This window comes from Cyprinus carpio, chromosome A5 (genome assembly GCF_018340385.1).
Source record: "Cyprinus carpio isolate SPL01 chromosome A5, ASM1834038v1, whole genome shotgun sequence".
In the NCBI taxonomy this organism is placed as follows: domain Eukaryota; kingdom Metazoa; phylum Chordata; class Actinopteri; order Cypriniformes; family Cyprinidae; genus Cyprinus; species Cyprinus carpio.
The window spans coordinates 32504910-32530566 of NC_056576.1; the positions used below are offsets into that span (position 1 = coordinate 32504910).

The window sequence follows — 25657 nt, forward strand, 5'->3', positions numbered from 1 at the left end:
TGTATTGTCAACAAACTTGAATTAACAGCTAATGGTATATTTATTACCTCCATGAAAAAAACTGCAACATTTTTTAATCTAGGTTAATTTCAATTTACGCCTGCCATTAAAAATGTATATATAGAAATTATAATGAACTTTCGATTAATTATTAAATTCTATTAATACATTTGAACAAAGACTAACAAATGCTGTTGTTGCTCTTCAACGTTCATGAAACCTAATGCATTAATACCAACAAATTGAACATTATTGTAAAGTGTAAAGTGGAATGATAACAAAGTGACTGTTATTTTGTGACTGCAGAGGTGAAGTAGGTAAGTGCACTGAAGGACTGAAATGATGTAGAGGCAGCAGTGGAGGAAGAGGAGGGTCATCAGTGATGTTTATAGCACAGTCTCCACAAGCACTTAGGCTGATACATTACGCTAATTAAAATCAAAGGTTGTGAAGCAGAAAGCAGGGGAGAACTGCTGGATTTTAATGTGTGAATTGAAAGCAGGCACCCTCGTCTGATGTTGGATGTTGGTCATAGGCTAAGTACAGAGCAGGGAAAAAAGGCCCAGAGCTCTCGCGGCAGGGCTCTGTGACCTGCCCAAGACATTGTATAAATTACCACGGCAGCATACGAGTTCCTCGCAGGAAAATACGAGCAAATGAGCGAAGTGGAGGTGTCTTATTAAGCAAGACGCCTGCTTATTTGGTGTGCTGATATTAAAGGAGATTTGAATATGTCTGAATACCAAACAAGCCTTTATTAAAGCAGTAAGGGCCAGCTGGAAGACTGAACTGAGGCTATTTTGCCAATAGTCTGTGACCTTCATGAAAGACTCGGATCATCAATATGAGGCTAAGTTCAGTCAGAGTTAACTCTTCGGGAGCAGAATGATCCTGAGCAATAAGGAGGAATTTCACATAAATGTCACTTGCATAATTAGTGGAAGGGGTCAAAGGTTAGAGGTTTTCTCTGGCTATGGTGATGAATGATACTGTCATATTTAGACAATTATGTGAAGATACAAGTTTGTATGTTGTGTAGCCTATAAATTAAGCATAGCTTCTTTAGTCCAAGCCAAAACAAGTGTGAACATTCCTAGGCTTTCGAATCAGAATCTGTGACTTGACATTGTACATCCAGTTGGTCTTCATTCATGATGATACCATGAAAATTCAGCTTAAGTGAGTTAGTGAACTAGCTGGTCTACTAGCAAATGGGGGCCAGGGTGAGCTGGTAGACCATCTTGGTCAAGTTCATTAAATAAATGTCTTTAGACCAGTGTTATTTTAGTATCACTGATATACTTTTAAATTTTTTTGTTAATATTTTAAATTAATATTATTTTCAAAGTTTTTGTTTTCACTGTAATTTTAGTTAAAGTTTTAGTAATTTTGTTTTGTTGTGTCTTAATATTAATATCTACGATAATAAATCTGCCTTGGACCAGAAACAAACCTAATGCGCTATAAAAAGTTCTAAAAATTGGCTTGAACGCCTTACAGAGTCTTCAGTCTGGTTTAACACACATTCATAACTTAAGACTGTCAAAAAAAGTTTTGATTGAAGAATATACCAGAGGATTTAACAAAATACCATCAAGAAATCATGATGAAAGGACATTTATTGTAGAAGATATGAAAAACAATGAAGCAATCAACTATACCTGCTTAAGAATGGAGAGAGTCTGCAGACCAGTTGCCTTGGCAACCATAGTATGGCTGTTGCCAGGGCTTGGTTGAAGATTAAGTGCCAGTCCCGAGATGGCATGAACACGTAACTCCACTATAGACACTTTCTCGTCTACCACAGAGAACTGTGTTTCACCCAGTACCGCGTCCACTGCCAGCGGGGATTCAACCTGAAAGCAACAAAACATGATGCATTTTTACAGTATGAACGACATTTTAAATGGAAGAAAATACAGGGAGGAGTGAAGATACAATGCCTGTCAAACAGAATTGTTTAGTGGATAATCCCACATATTCAGGATTCAGCCCACTGAGTAAAGGAAGAATGGGAAAATACACCTTTTCTCCAGAGGACGGCCAGCACTCGGCCTCCACATAAATCTTCAATCTGACAGTTCAAACCCATTATGTCACATTTTCTTCACCTCCCACCACCGTTAAAGGTCACCAGGGACTTACCAAGTGAAAAGTCAAGTGGGGAGGCACGACTAGGAGGGTCAGAGATTCTCATTTTTTTCCTGTGTATCTTTGCTGAACCATGAGACCCTGGCATTCCCAAGAGCCACAAAGCGCCAAGTTAGATAAAACCAGCCACAATATAGGGATGGTTTTTCACTTTTCACAATTTAGGAAGATTAACTTGAACTCGCATATTGCAAGACAAGAACAAGTCAGCCTACATGGAGTGTTTTTGCCTCAAGTAAGACATAATCAGAGGGAGAAGAACATTGAGCTTGGATGAATTTTAAAACAGACAGAACCATTGCCAGTAGCTGACTCTTCAGTCTCTCCATAACAAACAGAAGTTTAAAGAAATATGACTAGTAAAGAACACTAAAAGATGTTGACAGAAACGGAAGTTGTTCTTGCTTTGTCACCATCCATAAATGTCAAAATGGTTTTTGTGTACAGAGTTAATTATCTTTTCTTTTCAATTACAGCTATTCCAAAACAAAGAACAATTATATCACCTTCATGCACTTGGCTTAATCACAGCAGAGCTGGTTACACTTAACCACATAAGAGGAAGCAAGATAATTTTTTATTATCAATTTAGCCTAATAAAGTCCATAATGACTTTTAATGGTATTCAAAAATCTCCAAGCTCTGCAGCAAAAATTTTCATCCAACCTACTATTACTTCCCTCTTCAAAATTACCCATCTCCAGTAGTTTTATGTACTAGTCATGCTGTTGATTATACTTTGTCTATGAAGTGGCCATTCTCGGATATCTTTTGGCATAAAAATCCGATCTAGCCATTTTTCAATTTTCTCTCACTGAAGCACACAGTGCTCTCCTAGCGTGTGGTGGGCACCAGGGAGCTGAACCCAGGCTTTTCTCAATCTAGCCTAGACTTGCAATCCATATGTCCCAGATGCACATTGTTTGTGTCCTAATGCACTGTTTTGGAGCAGGCTGTTACAGTTCATTGACCATCCAGTCCTATACAATCCCATCTCCTTTCCTCCGGATGGAGGAAAGGTTGGGGGGAAACCAGATGAATGTATAATTGAACTGAACTGTTTTGTTCCTGCATTTTTTATTTCCTGCATTCAAGGCAAGCTTCAAAGATACAGCGCGTCTGAAACAGAAAAAAGGAATGACAGATAGAAAAGGGGGAATTAAAAACAAATTCTTGCCAGAATGGCTCATTTGTTTGGTATCCAGGCGGTTGCAATTAGTTTTATTACATTTGCTGATATACCAGCTTTTGATGTTTGCATTAACCAGAGCTTTGGATGCTTGAATACAGTGTGTTCAAGGGCTAAAAAGGGTCTGCCTATTCCCCGAAAAACCTAATTACTGTACTTGGTGGACCTGGCAAGCCAATTAAGTTGTAGGAAACACATAAACTCAGGCCTGCAAGGTTGGCATTGTACTCTTAATGCTTTTCTAGATGGATTCACAAGACCATTACTGCTCAGTCGATCCCAAGAACAGGTCAACAATAGTTTCTGCTGTTCTTATGATCCTCAAAACAACGTGTTGCGAGAGATGTTCAAAGTTTAAAGGTTGTGCGTCTTTGTGCTTAGGTCATAGTGACAGGTGGATGATGAGCGCTATGGCAGATGAAGATCAAAGACCCACCAAATAAGCTGAAAAGCCCTGGTGTGAGTTATAAACAATATTATTAATACCTTTCCTTTCCTTTTTTTGTAAGGGTGAAATGATGCTCTGTGCTCAGTTTAGTTTATTTTCAGCTCACATTCAACAAAAACATTCCAATTCTACATGGGCCATTAATTATTAATGACCTTTGCAGTTTTCCCTAGTTTAATTAGCAAACCTTTTCTTTTATGCTCAGATTTCTTTATGGAGAAAAACAGACACTTTCTGAAGCAAAACAAAAAGACAACACTGTGAAGAGGTCAGATCAAGCTGTCAAGAACAATCAAATCTCCCTCTGTTTGGACACAATGAACTGATTGTGTACTACTTCAATGGAGAGAAAACTTCACTTTCAAGAATGATTCCCCCAATTTAACACCATTGAAGTTTTTTACCACACAGATAATTCTCTTCCCAATCATCCCAGTTTCTGAATTGCCTACTGAGACTAAATATGCATGTGAATAGCTTTCTAAAAGGGCATTAAAAGATAAAGACAGCAGCAGAGCTAACTTAGGTAAATTCAATTGTGAGAACTTTTAATAGAAGCCCTTATTGATTTTATCTATTTTAGCTAAATTTATATTCTTAGCATTCTGTCTGTTTGAAAACAATTAGCTAATTATGTTGACACCGGATTAAAAGCAACTGTAGTCACGAAATAACAGAGAAAGGATGAGATGACAAAAAAAATATAAGCCTTCAACCCATTTGCTGGTCCAGCATAGCAATTCAACAGGCCCCTTTTTCAAAACAAAACAAACAAAAAAAGAAAGAAAAAGTACAAAATAATAATACAAAAGCCCTGTTCTAGGGTCTAAAACATAACATCAGAGGAGTCATAGAACATAAAGTTTGTACTTGAATACCTAAGACAGTAAATTGGATTAAATAAATGTGCCTAAAACACTTTGAATTATGTTTTGACAAGTATAAAATCATGATTAAGGACCAATGTCCAGTAATATTGGATGAAGAGAATGTAATACAGCAGAATTAAACTGTTGGTTATATAGTTGCATTGTTATACGGTATTGAGAGCTCATCAAAACACAAACCAAAACACCCCCCCCCCACACCCAATAAATCCATCAATCTTGTATCAACACAATCTATATATATTTGCATTCTACCTTCAGAGTGGATGATCCAATCTCGTTGGCCACTAGCACCGTCCTGTCCACCACTTCAGCCACCCTGGCGTCCACCACCTTCAGAGAGTCTTGCACCAGCTCTGTCACATCCACTTGCCAGTCAGGACCCAGCATAGTGATCATCTGGTTTGTGCCTTCAGAAGAGGTTGTGTGGAACTGGGTCAGAACCTTAACCTGTGCTCTCTGGTACTGCAACGTACATCCCCGGCTCACTTTACGGTCATCATCATCATCGTCATCGCTGTCTCTGGCCGTTCTGAGGAGATGAGCGAGAGGTCACTATGATTTACTATAAATTAGAAACTCACACTAGAATTTATGTTCCAGTAACTCTCATTCATAAGAATGATAATGTGGAAGAGCAGGTACACCTGCATGTGAAAAGAATTGCTGTCTCTCATAGTAATTTGTTTTCATAGTAATTCAAACTACCCTCTTTAATTAGCCAAAACAACAAAACAAAACAAAATCTTAACAAAACACACAAAAACACCAAACAAAATAAATAAATCAAAACATGACACACTGAAACAAAAACAACCCCCCACCCCAAACACAAAGTTTCTAAGCAAGCTATAAATTAACTTTTGAATATTGGTGTACATTTTCTACAGATCTATAGCAACAGTTATTCATCCAATGATGTTCAAATAATGCACAAGTGCATATATAAGTCATATATATCCAGTCACATTGCACAGATCAGCGAACTTTCTGTTTAGTGGATGATGCCATAATGTGTACTCTCCCGGTTTCCAAGATTGCAATTGCGTTTAAAATACTGACATTACCTAATTAATTTGTATTTTACAAGTGCATTAGGTGTTAAAATAATTGGCAGCGCGTGCAAATAAACAACACTCCATTTCTTTGTGAATTCCCCCACAAAGTTTGTTAGAACTACCAGCATCAAAATTTCCATTATCTGGAGACTTGTTTAAGGAAAGGTTTTGCATCAGTGACTCTTGCATGGCTCATACATAACATCACAATCAATATATATAATCTGCTCCCTCACCAGTAAGTGAGAGGAAGCAGGATAAGGGCTGACTGGATCTTGAAAGCTGAATGCCACTTCAACCATTCCACACACATAACTAATTAATCAGATAACTGGAGACGTAGAGACAGCTGTCTGCCTGTGACTGACAAAGCATGTCCTCCCCATCGATTAGCCTAAATTGAGCTGAATGTAAAGCATTGTGTTACCATGTAAGGAGACACACTGCTACTTCTCAGCAACAAAACAAGATTGACAGGCACACAAACGCAGTAGAAGTAGAAGACTTATGAAAGTAGAAAGCAACTGTTGATCACCACTTTGCTCTCTTCTGAGTTAAACACAGGCTCCTGTTGCCATGGAGGTGAAAAACAAGAGGCTCTTGCATCAGTTGAAGAGGGCTGAACCTGGCAGACCGAAGCTCTCTGTGTTCTTGAGGACAGTTGTACTCTCTTTTCTCCTCATACAGGTTAATATGAGTTTCAGAGCAGAAGAACACACCTCAAGAGTGGAGCTTTGCTTGAACTCATTAGGATGTCATTAGATCTAGAGATTTCATGCACGGGAACCCGGTCATCCCATAACAATCAGCGTCCAGTTTTGCAGTCACATCATTATTTCACCAGTTTAGTGAGCTACATCGATCAATCTGTGTGGAAGCCCAATGCGAGAAACCTGCCCACTGACACGTCTCACATTTGGGCAGTGTAGTGGAATGAAATGGACAGAGCAGAGGAGTCAAGAAAGGAAATAAGAATAAGCTATTTTTCAAACAGGCAGTGGATTCTGTGGTCTATTCACATCTGGTTAGTTGTTTCATCATAATCAAATGTATGAAAATATGTTAAAAAAAAAAAAAAAAAAAAAAAGAAACACACACACACACACACAAAAAAAAAAAAAGAAACACACGCACACACATACACGCACGCACGCACACACACATATATATTTTCTTTATATATATAGATACACTGCCGGTCAAAAGTTTGAGATCAGAACGATTTTTAATGTTTTTTACAGGAGTTTCTTATGCTCAACAAGGCTGCATTTATTTGATCAAAAATACTGGAAAAAGTTTAATATTGAGAAATATTTATTATGATGTAAAATAATGTGTTTCTATTTTAATATACATTAAAATCTAATTTATTCCTGTGATGCAAAGCTGAATTTTCAGCACCATTACTCCAGTCTTCAGTGTCACATGATTATTAATCAGTGCTGGAAACTGTTGTGCTGCTTAATATTTATTTGGAACCTGTGATACCTTTTTTCAGAATTCTTTGATGAATTAAAAGATAAAAAGAAGAGCATTTATTTAAAATATAAATATTTTCTAACAATATACACTACAGTTCAAAAGTTTGGGGTTAGTACATTTTTATTCTTTATTTTTTTGAAAAAATTAAAACTTTTATTCAACAAGCATGTGTTAAATTGATAAGAAGTGATAAAGATTTATATTGTAAGAAAAGATTTATATTTTGAATAAATGCTGTTCTTTTTAACTTTTTATTCATCAAAGAATCCTGAAAGAAGTATTGCCGTTTCCAAAAAAATATTTGGCAGTACAACTGTTGCCAACATTGATAATTCTAATAATAAATCAGTATATTAGAATGATATCTTAATGATTGTGTGACACTTAATACTGGAGTAATGGGTGATGGAAAATCAGCTTTGGATCAAAGAAATAAATTATAATTTAAAGGATATTAAAATAGAAACCATTATTTTATATTGTAATAACATTTTGCAAGATTACTAGGTTTTTTTTTTTTTCGTATTTATTTTTAAGTTTAGCTTTGCCACCTTGATGATAGTATGTGTTTTATTTAAATTAAAAAAAGTTTTTTTTGGTTTATGTCTTTTTGCTGGTGTTTTTTGTGTATTGTTATAACTTTGATGCCTGTGTTGCCTCATGCAGTTTCCCACCTTGAATGGTGGTTGAACACGATTCTAGGGGTTAATAAAGGTCTTCTGGAGCGAAGTGATGCATTTGTGTAAGAAAAATATAAGGGATGCACAATATATATCGGCCCGATATTTAATGCGCATCTCGTAGTGTAGAGATTTACCGCTAATTACAGAACCGGCTTTACTGACAAGATGCACATTAATATCGTGCTGATATTTATTGTGCATCCCTAAAAAATATCCATATTTAAACCTTTACATACCTTAATCTCTAGCTTCCTCTAGCTGTCGTACGCACGTTCACGACAGAGTGGTGTATACACCTAGTATGGCTTGAGGGTGAGTAAATCATGGGGTAATTTTCACCATTTTTGGGTGAACTATCCTTTTAAAGTAAAGGGTTACTATTTTCTTTTACTAAAGTGTGTATACTGTATATAGGACAAAATATCAGTTTCATGTCAACCTTAATTTTATTAGGGTCCCTTAAAAATGACAAGATGTCAGGATGAATATGAGCAGAGACAAAATGTTCAGCTTTGTCATCTAGTCTTTCCTTACATAGTGGCAGCTACTGTCTTATGCCTTTTGGTGCTGTGCTGACTCTTAAGTCATAACTAAAGAAACCAGATAAATTCAGCAGATTTGATTTCTTTACTTGCAAAATGCCAGTGGAGACAATGGGATAAAGATTGGAACTGGAAAACAAATCAGATTTGGAACTGATCACACTGAGATTGTATGTGTGAACAAAGCCTTGGAGATCTTGGATCCTGGGAGGAAGCGAAATCAAAGGCACTCAAATTGAGGTCAAATGCAAATGACATACTTGTGTTGTGTGTGTGTGTTGTCCGTATGAAACAGGAAGAAACACAGAAAGTATAACAGCACTGAGAGACTTTGCATGGCGTGATAACAGTGAACTTAAATGCACTATCTATATTTAATTAAGTGAGCTAAATGCATCCTAGCAGCTACACACACAAATATACAGTTAATGAGAATAAATTATTCAAACTGTGATATATTCTATTTTTTCAGTTTCCTACATAGTTTAATTTATGCACATGAATTCTATATTAAAGGGATACCCCACCCCAAAATGAAAATTTTGTCACTTACCCCCATGTCATTCCAAACCTGTAAAAGCTCTATTCATCTTCGGAACACAATTCAAGATATTTTGGATGAAAACCGGGAGGCTTGTAAATGTCCTATAGACTGCCAAGTAAATAACTGTGTCAAGGTCCATAAAAGATATGAAAGTTGTCGTCAGAATACTCCATCTCCATCAGACGTGCAATCTGGGTTATATGAAGTGACGAGAACACTTTTTGTAAGCGAAGAAAACAAAAAGAACAACTTTATTCAACAATTCCTTTGTTAACGGTCTCCTCTGTGTCTCTCCACATCACCATATGCTGCGTATGCTCTTCTGTATCATCCGCACCACAAGGATGCACAACAAGGAAAACAGCGCATCCTTGTGGCGTGGATGATACTGAAGAGCATACGCAGCATACGGTGATATGGAGAGATGACAACTTTCATACCTTTTATGGACCTTGACACTGTTATTTATTGGCAGTCTATGGGAAAGTCACAGGCCTCCCGGTTTTCATCCAAAAAATATCTTAAATTGTGTTCCGAAGATGAACAAAGCATTTTTGGGTGGAGTATCCCTTTAATGCACTATCAAGATAATTATTTTTATTTGTTCTGATATTTTTAAATGATCCAATGTTGCTTAGGAACCAATGTGCCAAAGAGAAATCTCTACAGCAGAATTTCTAAAGGTTGACTTTTTTCTACCATTGCATACATGCGTCACACCGCCAGCCCTACATGAAGGCTAGATGTAGATTGACGATGTGCTCCCAAATTGGATTAGCATAACCGAATCAGATCATATTTCCATTTTAATGGCCCATTTGAAAGAATATAATTAGAGATTTACATCAAAAAGAAAGACCTATGTAAGGGAGCAATAAGTAGTTACAGAATATTTTCCATCATGATAAATTCTGGAGAGGTTCCTCATGAAAAATGCCTGTGCTGATATTCTGCTGTGCATGGTGTGACAACACCGCTGCTTCAATTTGTCAAAATCACAGTAAATGGGCTGTATGAAGAATGACATTCGGATCTCATACGGCATCAGCTCTATAGCTGCATTGTAACTAACACAGCCCTTAGTGACCCAGCTTTAAAGCTATTAACAACTCCACTAATTAAACTATAACACTGTTTTATCACCCTCATAACACAGATAAGTATTTAGAAGATTGAAATAAACAAGCAACAAAATAAAAGAAAACATGTATTAGAAGCGCTACCAGGGAAATCAATATGCACTAAAAGCAGTCAGAGGGCAAGTATTATCGCACACTCAGATCATCGACGTGTCTTACCTGCGGTCGGGTAAGATGGGCACCCTCCAGCCCTTGATGAAGCTCAGTTTGTTGTCTGAGAGCTCCACTTTAAGGGGCAGTTTGGGCACCCAGACTGTGAGCTCAAGAGGGGCACTCAGGTGCTCATAGCTGAAAATCACCCGAGCGTTCATGGAGCCACGTGTCTCTTTTCCATTCACAAACACATAATCACAGCTCATGGACACCTGTTGAGGAAAGCAAAGAGAGATTTGATTGCTTTCACTGCATTCTCTGGAGAGGCTGCACAATACAAAAGCTCTTCACGGGCAACTGCAAGTGGATGTTGGTTTTAAGTGGGGCTGTTAACTAAACCTTTTATTTGAATAAATCTAAATTAATCACATATATCAATATTTGCCAAGAAAAGCGATCCAAATTGATGCTGGCTCCACAACAGACTGCTCCTAAATGTGGACTCATATGTGGACTGAAAGGGTTTAGAGCATTTTTTTTCAGTATCTCTCACAATGAGCAACACATTTTTAAGATGCTGTGTTATAAATGTGTTTCGAGACCACTACATTGCGCTACGTTCAGCTGTTTTTGAACCAAGAATGCATCCTATGTAAACAGCACCTCAATCATTTTATAAATGTGGTTTGCAATGCCAAGTAGCCTGTAGCATTGTATGGGTAAGGAGTTAAAAGCAATATTTTTTTTACCATATGCATCACATTATTTTTCATATAATAGTTGTTTTAATTGAACACATTCACTTGAAAGGTGTAGTTTATTATCTTTCTTTCAAATCAATTAGCATTAGAAAGGGTTAAAGTGTCATTCTGATTTACTCTCAAAAGCATCAACTAAAATATGACAATAATGCATTCAAAAGTATTTTTAATAGCAAAAGAGGTCTTTTTACTTGTTTCCTAAAATAACACCCCATAGGAACTGGGTCTGACAGCTTTTGTCCTAAGGCAACCCCCCCATCCCCTCCCCTTCCCTTTTTCGAAGCAGCAGTTGTTATTCAATCCATTCTTTGTTTTTGTTTTTTTCAGCGCACACAAAGAAATACTCTAATGAATACAACACACATAGATTTTTAAACCTTCAAGTTCTGGAAATTTCATTACAGCAACCAAAGTGGTACCAAAAAAAAAAAAAAAAAAAAAAAAAAAAAAAAAAATATATATATATATATATATATATATATATATATATATATATATATATATATATATATATCCTGCTATTCCTTCCATCTGCCAACACATTTCATACAGCACTCTTTAAATATAAATTATTTACTGTAATAGATAGTCAAAGCTTTGCTTTGGGGTACCAACTATGATTTATCCCGGGGTCTTAGGCAGCTGACACTGTAATCAGAGAACATAATCTCCCTCACATGGAGGTCGGGAGCTGCAGTATATCCAAGACAGAGATTCATCATAGTGGGGGATATCAGAGTAATAAAATATGTAGGCTTGCTAGACAGCTACCCCTCTTATCCATACCATCAATATGGAGAATTGATCAGAGGAGATGGACCTCTCTCCCCAGTAGCCTTTAGGAGAATCAGCAGGAAAACTCTGCTTGCCCACTTCATTTCTTTTTTAAAGGGACTGCTTGTCAGTGAAAAAAAGAAACTATGAATCATATTTCTGAAAAAAAAAAGAAAAAAAAAAAAAAAACTGACATATGAAGAAAGTGCAGAGAGGATAACAGCAGTGAGGGGGAGGTACAGATAGCGCTTTTCATGTTCAAATGAAACATTTCCTTGGCCTAAATTTAAATGTGAAGAATCAGGCATCTTGTTAGTAAGGTTTTGATAGTTGAAAAATGTCTTTTATTGAGATTTATTAAGTATTTTTTTTTTTCTTGTGTTTTTTTTTTTTTCTTTCAAGTATTCTTTTCTTACTCTTTCTAATTTTTTTCTTAATTTCTTTCTTAATTGTTTTTAACGCTAAAATGCTTTCTCCTATTTTATCTTAATATGTTGTACAATGATCGGTACCGCATAATAGGTCAGCAAGGAAACACTTAAGATTAACTGATTGGTTCTTCCAAAGCCAGCAGCACAGCCAATCAGTCTCTCTTTCCTATCTACACAACCTTATTCCAATCACAACCTGGTCCAGCTCAGTACTGCATGCCAAGAGATTTTTTTTAGCCTTCCACCTCCCCAGCACCACATGTCTAGATCTACCATGAGGTTCTCTTTACTTTACCTTCAGCAGCAAGACCGCAGCAGATCTATTCCGCCAAGATCAATCCTACTATTCTTATCAATAAATTGCTGTTAAATCTATATTGAGAGTTGTCATTATTTAACTATAAGTAAATCACTATGTGGCAGTATCAATATATATGCGCCACTCATTCTAACATGCCCCCACATGTCTACGTCACAATGTGGAAAGATTTGCATAACGCCGCACAAATGTTCACGCAAAGAAAGAAAGCGTAACTTTTATTTTTGCTGTTGTTGCCGCCGCCATGTTGTGGAGACGCTGTGTGTTTCGTTGTGCAAGCGAAACTACTTTGTTTGGCCTTCCAAAAGAGGACACAACCAGAAATCAGTGGTTAAGTTGTATTTACAACACTGTTCCAGAACAGTTCAACCCAAATATTCAGATGTGTGCAGCGCATTTTACGGAGGATGAGGACTATTTCCTTTGGAGAGTAGCCTACAATGCCAGTGTCTGTTTCTGTAAAGTGAGGCAATTCTAACTTTGCAAAGATAGTCTGGTGCTTCTGACTCACAGTCTGTAAGTACATTTTCATATTTAAAGAATTTGCCATTGATGATTCAAACATGAGTTTTGAGCAGTGTAGAGTAGTTTGTCGTTTCTCCGATCACAAATGCAGAAATGGTTTTATGTGAATGTGGTGTGATACGTAACGCAATGTGTAAAAAGACAGTATAAATCATTATAATCAGTAATAATGTCCCTACTGGATGCAACAAATGCCATGTTTACAATGGGTTTTATTGTTTTTGTCTTGTAGCTCCGGTGTTCTGACCGGGACACGGCATCACAGTATGGTAAGGGGCATAACATTTCCGTTACACACTTCAGCCAATCACAACACACTGAATAGCTGGCCAATCAGCGTACACCTCGCTTTTCAGAATGATGAACTTTGTAAAAATCAACACGTTTCAGAAAGGCAGGGCATAGAGGAGCAGAAATAATGTAAATCATGTGGAAAATAATGTTTTTTGAACCTTAAACTGCATAAACACATTGCATTACACCAAATACACAACATAATGTTCTTATTAGCAATGTCATATGACCCCTTTAAATTTCAGTTTGCTCATCACACAAAACTATTGTAAGTCTTCAAAAGCTTTGTATAGCACACACAAGTCATATCGACCATTTTTATGGGGCTTTTTGTCCTTTTCTTGAGTTTTAAATATGTCCTTTTGTGTTCCACATCAGAAAGCATAAACAATAAATGAGCGTGAGAAATGACAATTTTCATTTTTGGTTAAACTATTCCTTTAATAGTAATATCAATACTAGTAATCCCAATTAAACTCACTATTGTTGCTATCAATAGGTGCAGGTGGCACACAACAAAAGCAGCAGCAGTGTGCAGTGTTAAGCATGTCCTGTCTGGTTCTCAGTGCACTCTACAGTCTTGTAAATGTGTTCCTGCTGTGCCACTTCTGTTGATGTGAGCTCAGTCTTGACCCACTTGCTCCTGGGGCTTCTAATAAACTTGGATGGATAATTTTAAGTCAAAAGCAGTTAAGGACTGTGGGCGTCACTAGCCAGCAGGGGCCAGCTTAAAGTACTTTTTACGTGCCAGTCGACAGTCAGAGTTCCACGGAGTCACTAATCTGCCCTGGCACCTTGTGTGGTTCCAGAGAAGTGGCAGGGGCGAGGTCAGGATAGTGCCGCCCATTGAGACGCCTCCAGTTCTACACACCCGCCAGCTGTATTTAATCCAAAAAAGCACCCCCTGTAACCCTCCACCATCCAGACTGCCGTCACACAGTTAGGCAGATGCACTTTTATCTGTGTTGATGGTATCATGTGAAGGCCAGCAATACATGGTTAAAGATGAACACACTGCCTACAGCTTGAAGCACAAACTGATTATTTAATTTAATATGACAGCTAGCTTCACAAACACAAACAGAATGTTTTCACACTTAAAATACTGGTCTCAATTGGGGAGTTCCAGTCCTGAATGCTTATTGACAAATACAGCATTCCAGCTCTGCTAAATTCAGCCAACGATGTACAAGTGGCCAAGCTATATTGTAGTCACAGGGAAAGGGTGCTGTGCTAAAAATAAAAATAGGGATGCACAATATAATGGTACCATATCAGTCAATATTACAGATTTATTGGTATTGACTGATGTTGGATTTTTTAAATATAGCATGCTTATTACTCTTATTACTTTTTGCTGATATGCTCTCCTTAAGTTAATCATAGTAAAATAGTAATAATTTTATAACACTGTTAATTGTTGTATTTGTTGAAATGATTGACTTATTTTTTAGCAATAATTTATGCAAACAAAATGGTAATCAAATTATCGGTTATCGTATGTAAAATAATAGATTTTTTTGAATTACATAATTACTTAATTAATTAATTAATTTTAAATTAGTTATTGGCTTACTGTATATGTATTGACCAGAATTTTAAAACTGGTGAATAAAATGTTATTTTGTAACATGTGGATCAAATCAATTACCATGTGTATTTCATAGCACTGCTGGAATTTTGTATCGACCAATCAGTATCCAGGACCGGAACTATCCATTTCATAATATTTATGGTGTACAATTAACCTTGGATAGAAGAAAGCATTTTAACATTAAAAATACACTCACATCATCTTTAAAGGCAGAAGATTTGCTTTTACTATACATTTTATGCATTATTCAGGCATTGACTGCACTTGACTATACAGGAATCAAAGTATGTGACTCATCTAATTAAGGCTTCTGCTTTCTATACTTGGTTATTCATGCCTAAATGTGTTTGCTGTGTTGGAAATGTGTGCAGTGAGGATTCTGGCTAAGCAGTGGAATGGAATGGGAACTGTAGTGTGTTCTCAGATGGCCAGTGTGTATCAGAACATTGAAAGTAGAGATCAGCTGGGACAGACTGTTTACAGCTCCCTGCTCCCAAACACAAAGCCCCACAGGGTCTCATCATTCAACACTCGCATATAAATACACAAAACAATGTAGGATGTTCATTACACAAATATGGACTAACCCAACTTTTGGGTTAAAATTTTAATTAAAATGTTTAACCCAACAGCTGGGTTAGTCCATACTTGACCCAAATTTGGGTTGAAACAACCCAGCATTTTTTAGAGCGTACCTTTCGAATGACATAAGCAAAAAAGATGTTACTGGCTCCTGTAACCTTTGCCTTCTGTATGATGCTTTTTTTCGCCACTGCACAGAGCATTTTATTGAACTGTCAGAACTCATGTTGTCTCAGCTTGAAGGGCTCATCTCGAATTAGCCTCCAAAGTTCAATGGCCCAGACGGCCAAGCAAACCCACTCAGTAACACCAGAGCTAATGCTCTGCCCAGGCACTGCGGCACACACAGTTATTCTGAATCTTAACACAGATCAACAACGAATGCCCTCACGGCCCGTCTCGGATGACTTATGGATCTCAATCTTGCCGGACAGATGACACTCTGAGGCATATTATTATTTCTTTACATTTTGGATATGGTTTATAGTCGAATTGGATTTCTACTTTTAGATTTTGTCGTGCCATGGAACAGATGGCAAAGATTGCTGAAATGATTGTTTCCTTCAGCAAAGGATGCATTTTCGGGCCTGTATCTATAAGCCCTTTAGGTGGAACCAACTGCCCTCTTGTGCAAATGCAAAAAAAATAATTCATTCAATTACAGTAAATACAGAAGCTTTGCAGTTGAATTGAGATGGAACTTCATCTTAAGAAACTAGCATTTAAAGTAGTGGTTCTCAGCCTTGTTGTTCTGAAGACCCCACATTGTCCAACACAATTTTTAAATATGTAAGACCTTTTCTTTTTATAAAAAAAATAATAATAATAATTAATATTATTAATATATATATATTAATAAAAGCAATATTTAAGGGGGAATATATACAGTATTTAAAGAAATTAATAGATTTTAATTATTAAAAAGATTGTTTTTTTGTAGTGTATTTTGAAGCTGCATTGAAACTGCAATTTGGAACTTCAGCCCGCTGGCCACCATTCAAGTCCATTATATGGAGAAAAATCCTGGAATGTTTTCCTCAAAAACCTGAATTTCTTTGCGACTGAAGAAAGAAAGATATGAACATCATGGATGACATGGGGGTGAGTAAATTATCAGGAAATTTTTATTCTGGAAGTTAACTAATCCTTTAAATGTTTTAAGCTGTTTTGTTAAACCGTAATTTCACACACTGGAGTTCTTCACCTCATAAGTGCAAAGCTGTATCGCGTGAGCTATCCGACAAACCAACCCATTAGAAAACCCATACATATGAAGATGTATACGTGACGCTAACATTCAAAAGTATACATTTTCAAATGTAAAATTGTTTTCAAGTCATAGCACAATATTGGGCTATGAATTTTGTTATTGTGCAATTGTTTGAAATTAGGCTTTCTTAATTGAAACTCTGATCCTGTAAATCATACTTTGTGAAGAAAGAAATACAGGTTGTCAGTTTTACTGCCTCTAGTGTTCATTTCAATTGGAAACTTCAGCAATTTGTACGTATAGTATAGTGTTTTTTTTTTTTTTTTGAAGTGTTTTTTTTGTTGTAATGGTTGGTATCATGCTTATTATTTTTTTATGATTTTTTTGTGGGTGAATAAAAAAATTTCTATTTTCCATCTCTTTTTTTAATATTGTTGTGCTCTGCTTGCAACTAATCCTCAAGATGTGTTATTTCAGTTAATAAAGAGAGCTTTGGTGCACTGCTTTCTAGTTGACTCTTCATTTAAGAGGCATTAAACACAAGTCAAGTGTGTAGCCTCAGCTGCTGTTCAGTGGGAAATGCTGTTCTCCAGAGCTCTGAACACTTCTGACGACTTCTGAGACCGAAAAGGCATCGATCCCTCGAGGGGATCACAAAGGAGTGGCCACAGGAGCATATATAAACTCTGCTTAAATGAGGTTTTGATGGTCATTTTATGGACTCTTAAGTGGACTGCGATTGATTATGGGAATAGTAGAGGAAGTCCTAGATCATTAAACCTCTCAACATGGGCGTGACATACCTTGACAATGTCCTCACTGAATGACTTGCACTGCACAAAGGATGACACATCAGTGACTGCTCCGTTCAGTTCTATGGAAACCACCTTGACAGGGATGGCCACAGTTCGGCCAGTAAGAACTGCCGTGTTGATAATCTCAGTGTCCTGGATATGGAAGAAAGAGAGAGGGGGAAATGAGAGAGAGCATGAGTCAGGTGGTTAGTGGAAGTTCACCGTTCCAAAGATCTGAATGTTTAGGAAAGCCCTGGAGTCAGTGTGAGACCGGTAATAAAGTGTAAAAATATTATCTATACTAATGTCAAAAGCCATGAACTCAAATGCTGTGCTTAGTTTTATAAGTGAAATACTACATTGAGATGCATTTTAAGTTTTTTTCATTTATTTATTTAAAGATATTATTAGCCTTTGCAGATATTTGCTTTAAACTGAAACAGAAGTTTGGTTATATTTTGATTACAAAGTATGATCTTATAGCAGTAACCTGATTAAGCTAATATTCCAGTTTTCTGACATATGTTTGTATTAATTTGTACAGAATTATGTGTCATAAAACATTTTTGTGCAATGAGACATGTGCGTTTTATAAAAACATTAAAAGAAGTGAACATAAATCAATATACAGACAGGTGAAAGCACCATAACGTTGTAATGATCTACATCTTTTTTTAATTCATTGCCCTTTTGTGTGCTGTTGTCAAGGATATTCATGAGAATTAATGGCCTGAATTACTGAAAATTAATTAAAATAAACGGCAAGAGCATTTCCAAGAGAAAAGTAATATGATACAGGAATATTTCAATAGCTGTTAAGCATTTAAATATCTTTTGTGGAATAAATGCTTTTCCAGATCATGGATCTTAATCAAAAAGTGTCAGTTGGAATGTAAAGGAAGATTTATACATTCTGTAAAATGTATGAAGCTTGAAAAAAAAAACAAAAAAAAAAAAAACAAAGGATGTACATTTTCAACATAGTCAGTTGTGACAAGCATAAATTGGATTGAGGTTCTCATTCACTTTGTATAAAACCTCTTGGGTTATGACAGTTATAGTACTCCACAGTAATGTATAAACTTTTAAAATACTCTGTCCTGAGCTTACCAATTTAAAAGTTTTCCTGTTAGAGGACACATGCAAATAAATCTTCAATTATATCTCGAAAGCTGACGCCAGTTAAAAAGAACATTGGCTTCACAATTGCTCTCTAAGAAAAATCTATTAATTATTTTGTATAGAATTGCTGCAGGGATGTTGCACAACTAACAGTAAAATTTTTCCCTTGTGGCCCACAGGAATAAAACAAAGATTATGCAGCTCTCTCTCCACTCTCTATCCCTCATGCTTCAATCAAAACCACATATTTAAGGAAACACTTTCCACCATGCTCCTTTACTTTTAAACAGACACTTAAAACAGTAGAAATAAAAACATGCATGTATGAATGAGAAAGCCAAAGTCTTAACTTGAACTGGTTTTCATCAATCAACCTCACTTCACCCTTTCCAGTTGTCAGAGTTGAAAATAATGTATTCCACATTAAATGATTTGACTCTTCATTTGGAAAAACGTATTCTCTTTTCTTTTTGTTTTGCAAGGCTTAACTGCTTTAACAGGTGCATCGTTTTAGGGTGAACACCTCACAGCAGAACGGGCAAGAACACATTAAGACATTTGCTGGAAATAAAAGCAGTTTTTGAGTTTATATGGAATTAAATAAATAAATTGTACTATATGTTGGTTTGCTTATTTTACACACAGAGCAAACCACAGGTTAAGAGGAAGGTCCGGGAAACACTGAATTGCTGAGGTTAAGAGGAAGGTCCGGGAAACACTGAATTGCTGAACTATGTTGGTAAAGACCGAATTTGCAAACAACAGACACAGTGGCTGTGGTGTCAGGCCTCCAAGAGGTTTTTATTTAACAGTAACTAAATATAAAATGCCCCAAAATGGGGAATGATGTGTTCAAAGGGGAAGAAGTGTCCAAAATAAAAGGGGGATCAGGTGTCCTCGTTGTGCTGGGGAGTTGTGAAGGAAGGGCAGTGTTCAGAAAGGAGGGGTCCAGGTAAGGGGCGGAGTCCGGCGGGGGGGTGTGCGCTCCACTCTGTGGTCTGGGGCTTCAGGGGCGGTGGCTTCTTCATAGCGGCTTGTGTTTGGTGGGCACTGACGCTCTAGTGTGGGTTATGGGGGGGGGATTTATTTTCATTTTTCATTTCATTAGGTGATTGTTGTGATTTTTTGCATCTTTATTCACTTTTTATTTTATTTTTTTGGCATGAGAGAAGTTACCAGATGAAAAGGGTCGTAAATGTTGGACTTGCAAAGAACATTTGAATTAGGTTGTCTTTAATATCTCCCCACTGAGCAAATGAGTTATTAGCTCAGAATTACTCTGATAGTCTTAGCTGAAACTGCATAATCATAATTTTCATTCAATGTGCATTACTGGCCTGCCTGCCTTGTTTAAATGGAATTCTTGGTAACTTGCACTAAGAAATAAAATTCATTAGAGGCCTCTGCAGATGATTTTCACCCTGCAGCTGACCGACTCAATTCTTTGCCTGAGATCTCATTTTTATGAAAGGTAAACTTTAAAGGTCAACAACATCCACCCACTGAATTTATTTAATTCATACGATTCATGTTTGGAAAAAGCCTATTGTGCTGGTGTTGCCTACTGCTGTCATTTCCTCCACTCCAAGTAAAAACCTAAACAGATGGTCATGGACACACAGGGACTCTCAGCAACGGAAGCTGATTCAAATCCAGGTTTATTTTCAGCAAATAATAACTAAGCACAAAAAAGACTACAGTAATAACATCAATATTTAACTCTGAGTTTATTGAGTCTCTCATCCCTTGCAAAAAAAAAAAAAAAAAACATTCCTGCAGTGGTACCATGGAGACATATCAGATGATAATACCATGGATTTTGTACTTTGATTCAAGAAATGCCATGGTATTACTATAAAACATATTTCACCAAAACCATTTTTTTTTTACTATGTTAAACACTGCTATGTTGATATATTTACATGGTTCCAAGGGTAATACCATGGTAATAACATGTTTTTTATATATTTTTTAGCATCATTGTAATATAGCACACTGCTCTAACACAAGAGATGGGTCAATGCTGCCCTTCATTCTGAATCATTTTGAAGTGACAGCAGTGTGCGATTGTGTGGTTGGGAATGCAAATGAGAGTGTCATTCTCATGGAGGGCAGTATTTACAGTGACAGACAGCGAGAGTCGAACGGTCTCACGTGATGGGTGAAGCTCCCAGCTCAGATGGATATGGACAGCTTTAGCTGTAAATAACAGCAAGGGAGCGTTTGGAAGCCATTAAACACTTCACACACTGAAGGAGCAGAGTAAACCCGAGCCATACGGAAAAGATATCAAAGATACAGGCTATTTGATAAAAGACACTGCTGAGGTGACAGATTGCCCTTACCATGAGACCTTTCGAAGCAATTTACAGTTGTGTGCACTGTACTACGAATAACCAGCTTGGTATATAGCAGTAAATTCTTTATGAATTCAAACAAGGATGTATGTTGTTGTTGTCAGTTGACTTGCTATAAAATATGGGATTTTTACTGTCAACATGAAATGGCATTTGGAAGCTATTTGACTTCTGTAAAGTGAAATAAAACAGAATATTCTGACTGAAACTATTTTTTTTTTAAACTGCAGTGTAAGGTAAGACGAAATTCATTTAAACTTACAAAGTCATATATATCATGTATTGTACCCCTACTATAAAGTCAAATGAAAAGGTTACTTTATATATATATATATACTGCATACAGACACACACACACACACACACACACACACACACACACACACACACACACACACACACACACACACACACACACACACAGTATTAGTGTTAGGTCAAAAAGTTCAATATACAGTCTAATAAAAAAATAAACAGATTTTTCTGACTATAATTTGTCAGACTTAAGAAAGTAAAAAAATATCAATATCAATGTCAATGTCAATATTGCTTTGAAAGGGTTGAGTTAACTTTAAAGTCTTAATCTATCCCACAGGTTTAGAGCCTGAGGAAAAAACATAAGGTCATCGTGACCTCACGTCCAGAATCTTCCTTCTTTTATATACAATACCAGCACTATTCCCTTGTCCGAAAGTGTGTGTATGTGTGTGCTCATGATACTATCCCTGACTTGAAGGCAGTGTCATATTTTATTTATGATGTACTACTGAAGCAGGAGCAGAAGCGAAGCCCATGTAGGCAACACATCCTCTGTCCCCTGCGTGCTTACAGAGGACCGCCTTCGCTTGCCAAAACTGAGCAATTTCAAGAGAACATGAGGATCTGATCCTGAATGCGTGTTAAAGGCCTCTTTCTTTGGCCAGGTTTGAAAGAGCAGTTCATGCTGATAGAGGTTGAGAGACTTGCTTTGTGAGCTAAGAGGGATAATTGTGGCCAGACTGAGCCTGTTGGGAAAAATGGCTGAAGTTATACATAAATCATAGTGTTTCATACAGTATCTAGGGGCCAAATGTCTGAGACCACCTCTGAAAATGCATCTACTGAATTTTTTTTATAAATAAATAAAAAAAATACTTCAATCAGTACTATATATATATATACACTATATACAGTCGTGGCCAAAAGTTTTGAGAATTACATAAATATTGGAAATTGGAAAAGTTGCTGCTTAAGTTTTTATAATATCAATTTGCATATACTCCAGAATGTTATGAAGAGTGATCAGATGAATTGCATAGTCCTTCTTTGCCATGAAAATTAACTTAATCCCAAAAAAAACCTTTCCACTGCATTTCATTGCTGTCATTAAAGACCTGCTGAGATCATTTCAGTAATCATCTTGTTAACTCAGGTGAGAATGTTGACGAGCACAAGGCTGGAGATCATTATGTCAGGCTGATTGGGTTAGAATGGCAGATTTTACATGTTAAATGGAGGGTGATGCTTGAAATCATTGTTCTTCCATTGTTAACCATGGTGACCTGCAAAGAAAGGCGTGCAGCCATCATTGCGTTGCATAAAAATGGCTTCACAGGCAAGGATATTGTGGCTACTAAGATTGCACCTAAATCAACAATTTATAGGTTCATCAAGAACTTCAAGGAAAGAGGTTAAATTCTTTTAAAGGAGGCTTCAGGGTGTCCAAGAAAGTCCAGCATTTGGGTTGGCTTCAGGGTGTCGAGGTTTCAGCTGCGGGATCGGAGTGCCACCAGTGCAGAGCTTGCTCAGGAATGGCAGCAGGCAGGTGTGAGCGCATCTGCACGCACAGTGAGGCGAAGACTTTTGGAAGATGGCCTGGTGGTCAAGAAGGGCAGCAAAGAAGCCACTTCTCTCCAAAAAAAAACATCAGGGGACAGATTGATCTTCTGCAGAAAGTATAGTGAATGGACTGCTGAGGACTGGGGCAAAGTCATATTCTCCGATGAAGCCCCTTTACGATTGTTTGGGTCATCTGGAAAAAGGCTTGTCCGGAGAAGAAAAGGTGAGCGCTACCATCAGTCCTGTGTTATGCCAACAGTAAAGCATCCTGACACCATTCATGTGTGGGGTTGCTTCTCATCCAAGGGAGTGGGCTCACTCACAATTCTGCCCAAAAACACAGCCAATGAATAAAGAATGGTACCAAAACACCCTCCAACAGCAACTTCTTCCAACAACCCAACAACAGTTTGGTGAAGAACAATGCATTTTCCAGCACGATGGAGCACCATGCCATAAGGCAAAAGTGATAACTAAGTGGCTCGGGGACCAGAATGTTGAAATTTTGGGTCCATGGCCTGGAAACTCCCCAAGTCTTAATCCCATTGAGAACTTGTGGTCAATCCTCAAGAGGCGGGTGGACAAACAAAAACCCACTAATTCTGACAAACTCCAAGAAGTTATTATGAAAGAATGGGTTGCTATCAGTCAGGATTTGGCCCAGAAGTTGATTGAGAGCATGCCCAGTCGAATTGCAGAGGTCCTGAAAAAGAAGGGCCGACACTGCAAATACTGACTCTTCACATAAATGTAATGTAATTGTCGATAAAAGCCTTTGAAACGTATGAAGTGCTTGTAATTATATTTCACAGAAACAACTGAAACAAAGATCTAAAAGCAGTTTAGCAGCAAACTTTTTGAAAACTAATATTTATGTAATTCTCAAAACTTTTGGCCATGACTGTATATATATATATACACACACACACACACACACACACACACACACACACACACATTTTGCATATGTTTATTTGAATGTTTCAATTTATTAAAGCCAAGTATGAATATGGAAAAATGCAATGCTTAATATGGCCGCTCTATCGAACAAAGCCCCGCCTTCTGAGTAAAAGAGCCAATCACTAATCGGTAAAATCAGCGTGTCACTACAGCTGCCGTTAAAAGACCCGGTTTCTACAGAATATATAATATAATATAATATAATATAATATAATATAATATAATATAATATAATATGATGCTCTGAATGTGAACATGTCTGTGGGTGTATGAAGTGAGATTTTCTTGCCTAAATCAGTGCAGGATTCATTGCATGCACTTGGCATACAACATTTAGGTTCTGCCATTGTTGTGTCTATAAACACCTCTTATACAAGCCTTACTGATTGCTTCCTGCTTATAAATCCCCCGATGAGGGAGAACAGACCTCTCAAGCATTTGGAAAATGTATAAAGAAGGACTTTTCATGCATAAATCCCACATAAACACATGGCATATTGTGTATATCACATATTTTCCAGCTATTGAACACTTATATTCGTGTGTCTAACACTTGAGCTCTGTTCCAAAACCTGGCAGTGTCCTAACTGATATAGTCCCTTGTAATGATCTACATAGCAAAAAATGTACCAAAAAATAAACAAACAAAAAATTTGACACTCAATTGACTTCAATAAACCAAGGAACACAATCTTTTTTAAATAAAACATAAAGCTAATTTTATCAACTCTTTTCAGTATTTAATGAATTATAAATGTAATGAAAAGATTTTCTCACAGTCTTTGATATATTTTTGCAGTTTGTCACAGTACATTCTGGGATTGCCTTCTTTGTAAAGAATAAATGTTGTGCCACCTTATATTTTAGCTTGAAATACTGGAGCCCACCTATGATGCCTTAAAATGCTGCCTATGGAAGCAGCTCACTGGGTTTTGGAACTGAGCTTATATCTGTTCTTGGATTCTTTGTGTGTTTGCATGAAGGGAGTTTGTGAAAAATTGAAGCCTTGGCTCTTGCTCTGCCACAGTTTTCAGTATTTCCCTCATGACTGTCTTGTTTTGTATTCTCTTCTTTTTATTTGAACCATTATATTCTGCCTGCGCAGGGCATTTGAAACACACCGATAGGTTTCAGGGAGGGATGGAGGAGAGAGGGCAATTTGCCCTAACCAAGCAAATATTAATTCTGATTGGTGAATAATGCAATTTTGTGCTTATGTAGTGAGTGGGTATGAGGAAGCCTTTCTAGCCCCTTCCAGAGACCTATTACCTTAAAAATACACTACAGTGGAAATTGTGAATTAGTCTTTTTCCTGACTTATCTTAAAGGATAATGTAAAAAACTTTTGTGGAAAAGTAGTATACTTTAGCATACTTTTAAAAAGAGTACTTATTATGGACACAATATACATCAAAAGAATATACTTAAGCTAAATGTAATTTATTCTGACACGCATTTGTATGTTAATTGAAATGTATTAGAGTTTAAATTCACTTTATTAAATACAATTAGATGAACATAAGAGAACATAAGATTCATTTAAATAGAACTAAGTACATTTTTATATGTAATTTCATAATTAAAATCTACTGCTGAATGTACTGACAAGATTATATGGTAAAATAAAATATACATTAATTTTTATTTAAACGTGTATCCCATGTATTTAAATATTTTTTAATTGCACATATGTAATGATGAAATTAAAATTCAGAACATTTAATATACTTTAATAATACATTTTAATATATATTTAATATATTAACTTAATATAAATTAAATAACAACTAAATGTAATAAAAATTGTTAAATGTATCTTAATCAACACATAAAAATAAGGGAAGTTCTAAAGCATGGCAAATTATTATTAAAACAATTTTAAACGAACTTTAAAGTAAAA

At 36.6% G+C, this 25657-nt stretch overlaps 1 protein-coding gene across 3 annotated transcripts in view; it reads right to left on the reverse strand.

The window, feature by feature from the left end:
• The window catches only part of LOC122145089 (transmembrane protein 132E), a 307669-nt gene that overhangs the window by 5817 nt on the left and 276195 nt on the right, over window positions 1-25657 (reverse strand). For all 3 annotated transcript variants that reach the window (XM_042756937.1, XM_042756936.1, XM_042756935.1), the window contains 4 exons: window positions 17510-17653; window positions 10283-10488; window positions 4931-5207; window positions 1662-1856 (listed from right to left, as the gene is read on the reverse strand). In XM_042756937.1, coding sequence (XP_042612871.1) covers window positions 1662-1856; window positions 4931-5207; window positions 10283-10488; window positions 17510-17653 — 822 coding nt within the window. The remainder of the gene's footprint in view (window positions 1-1661; window positions 1857-4930; window positions 5208-10282; window positions 10489-17509; window positions 17654-25657) is intronic.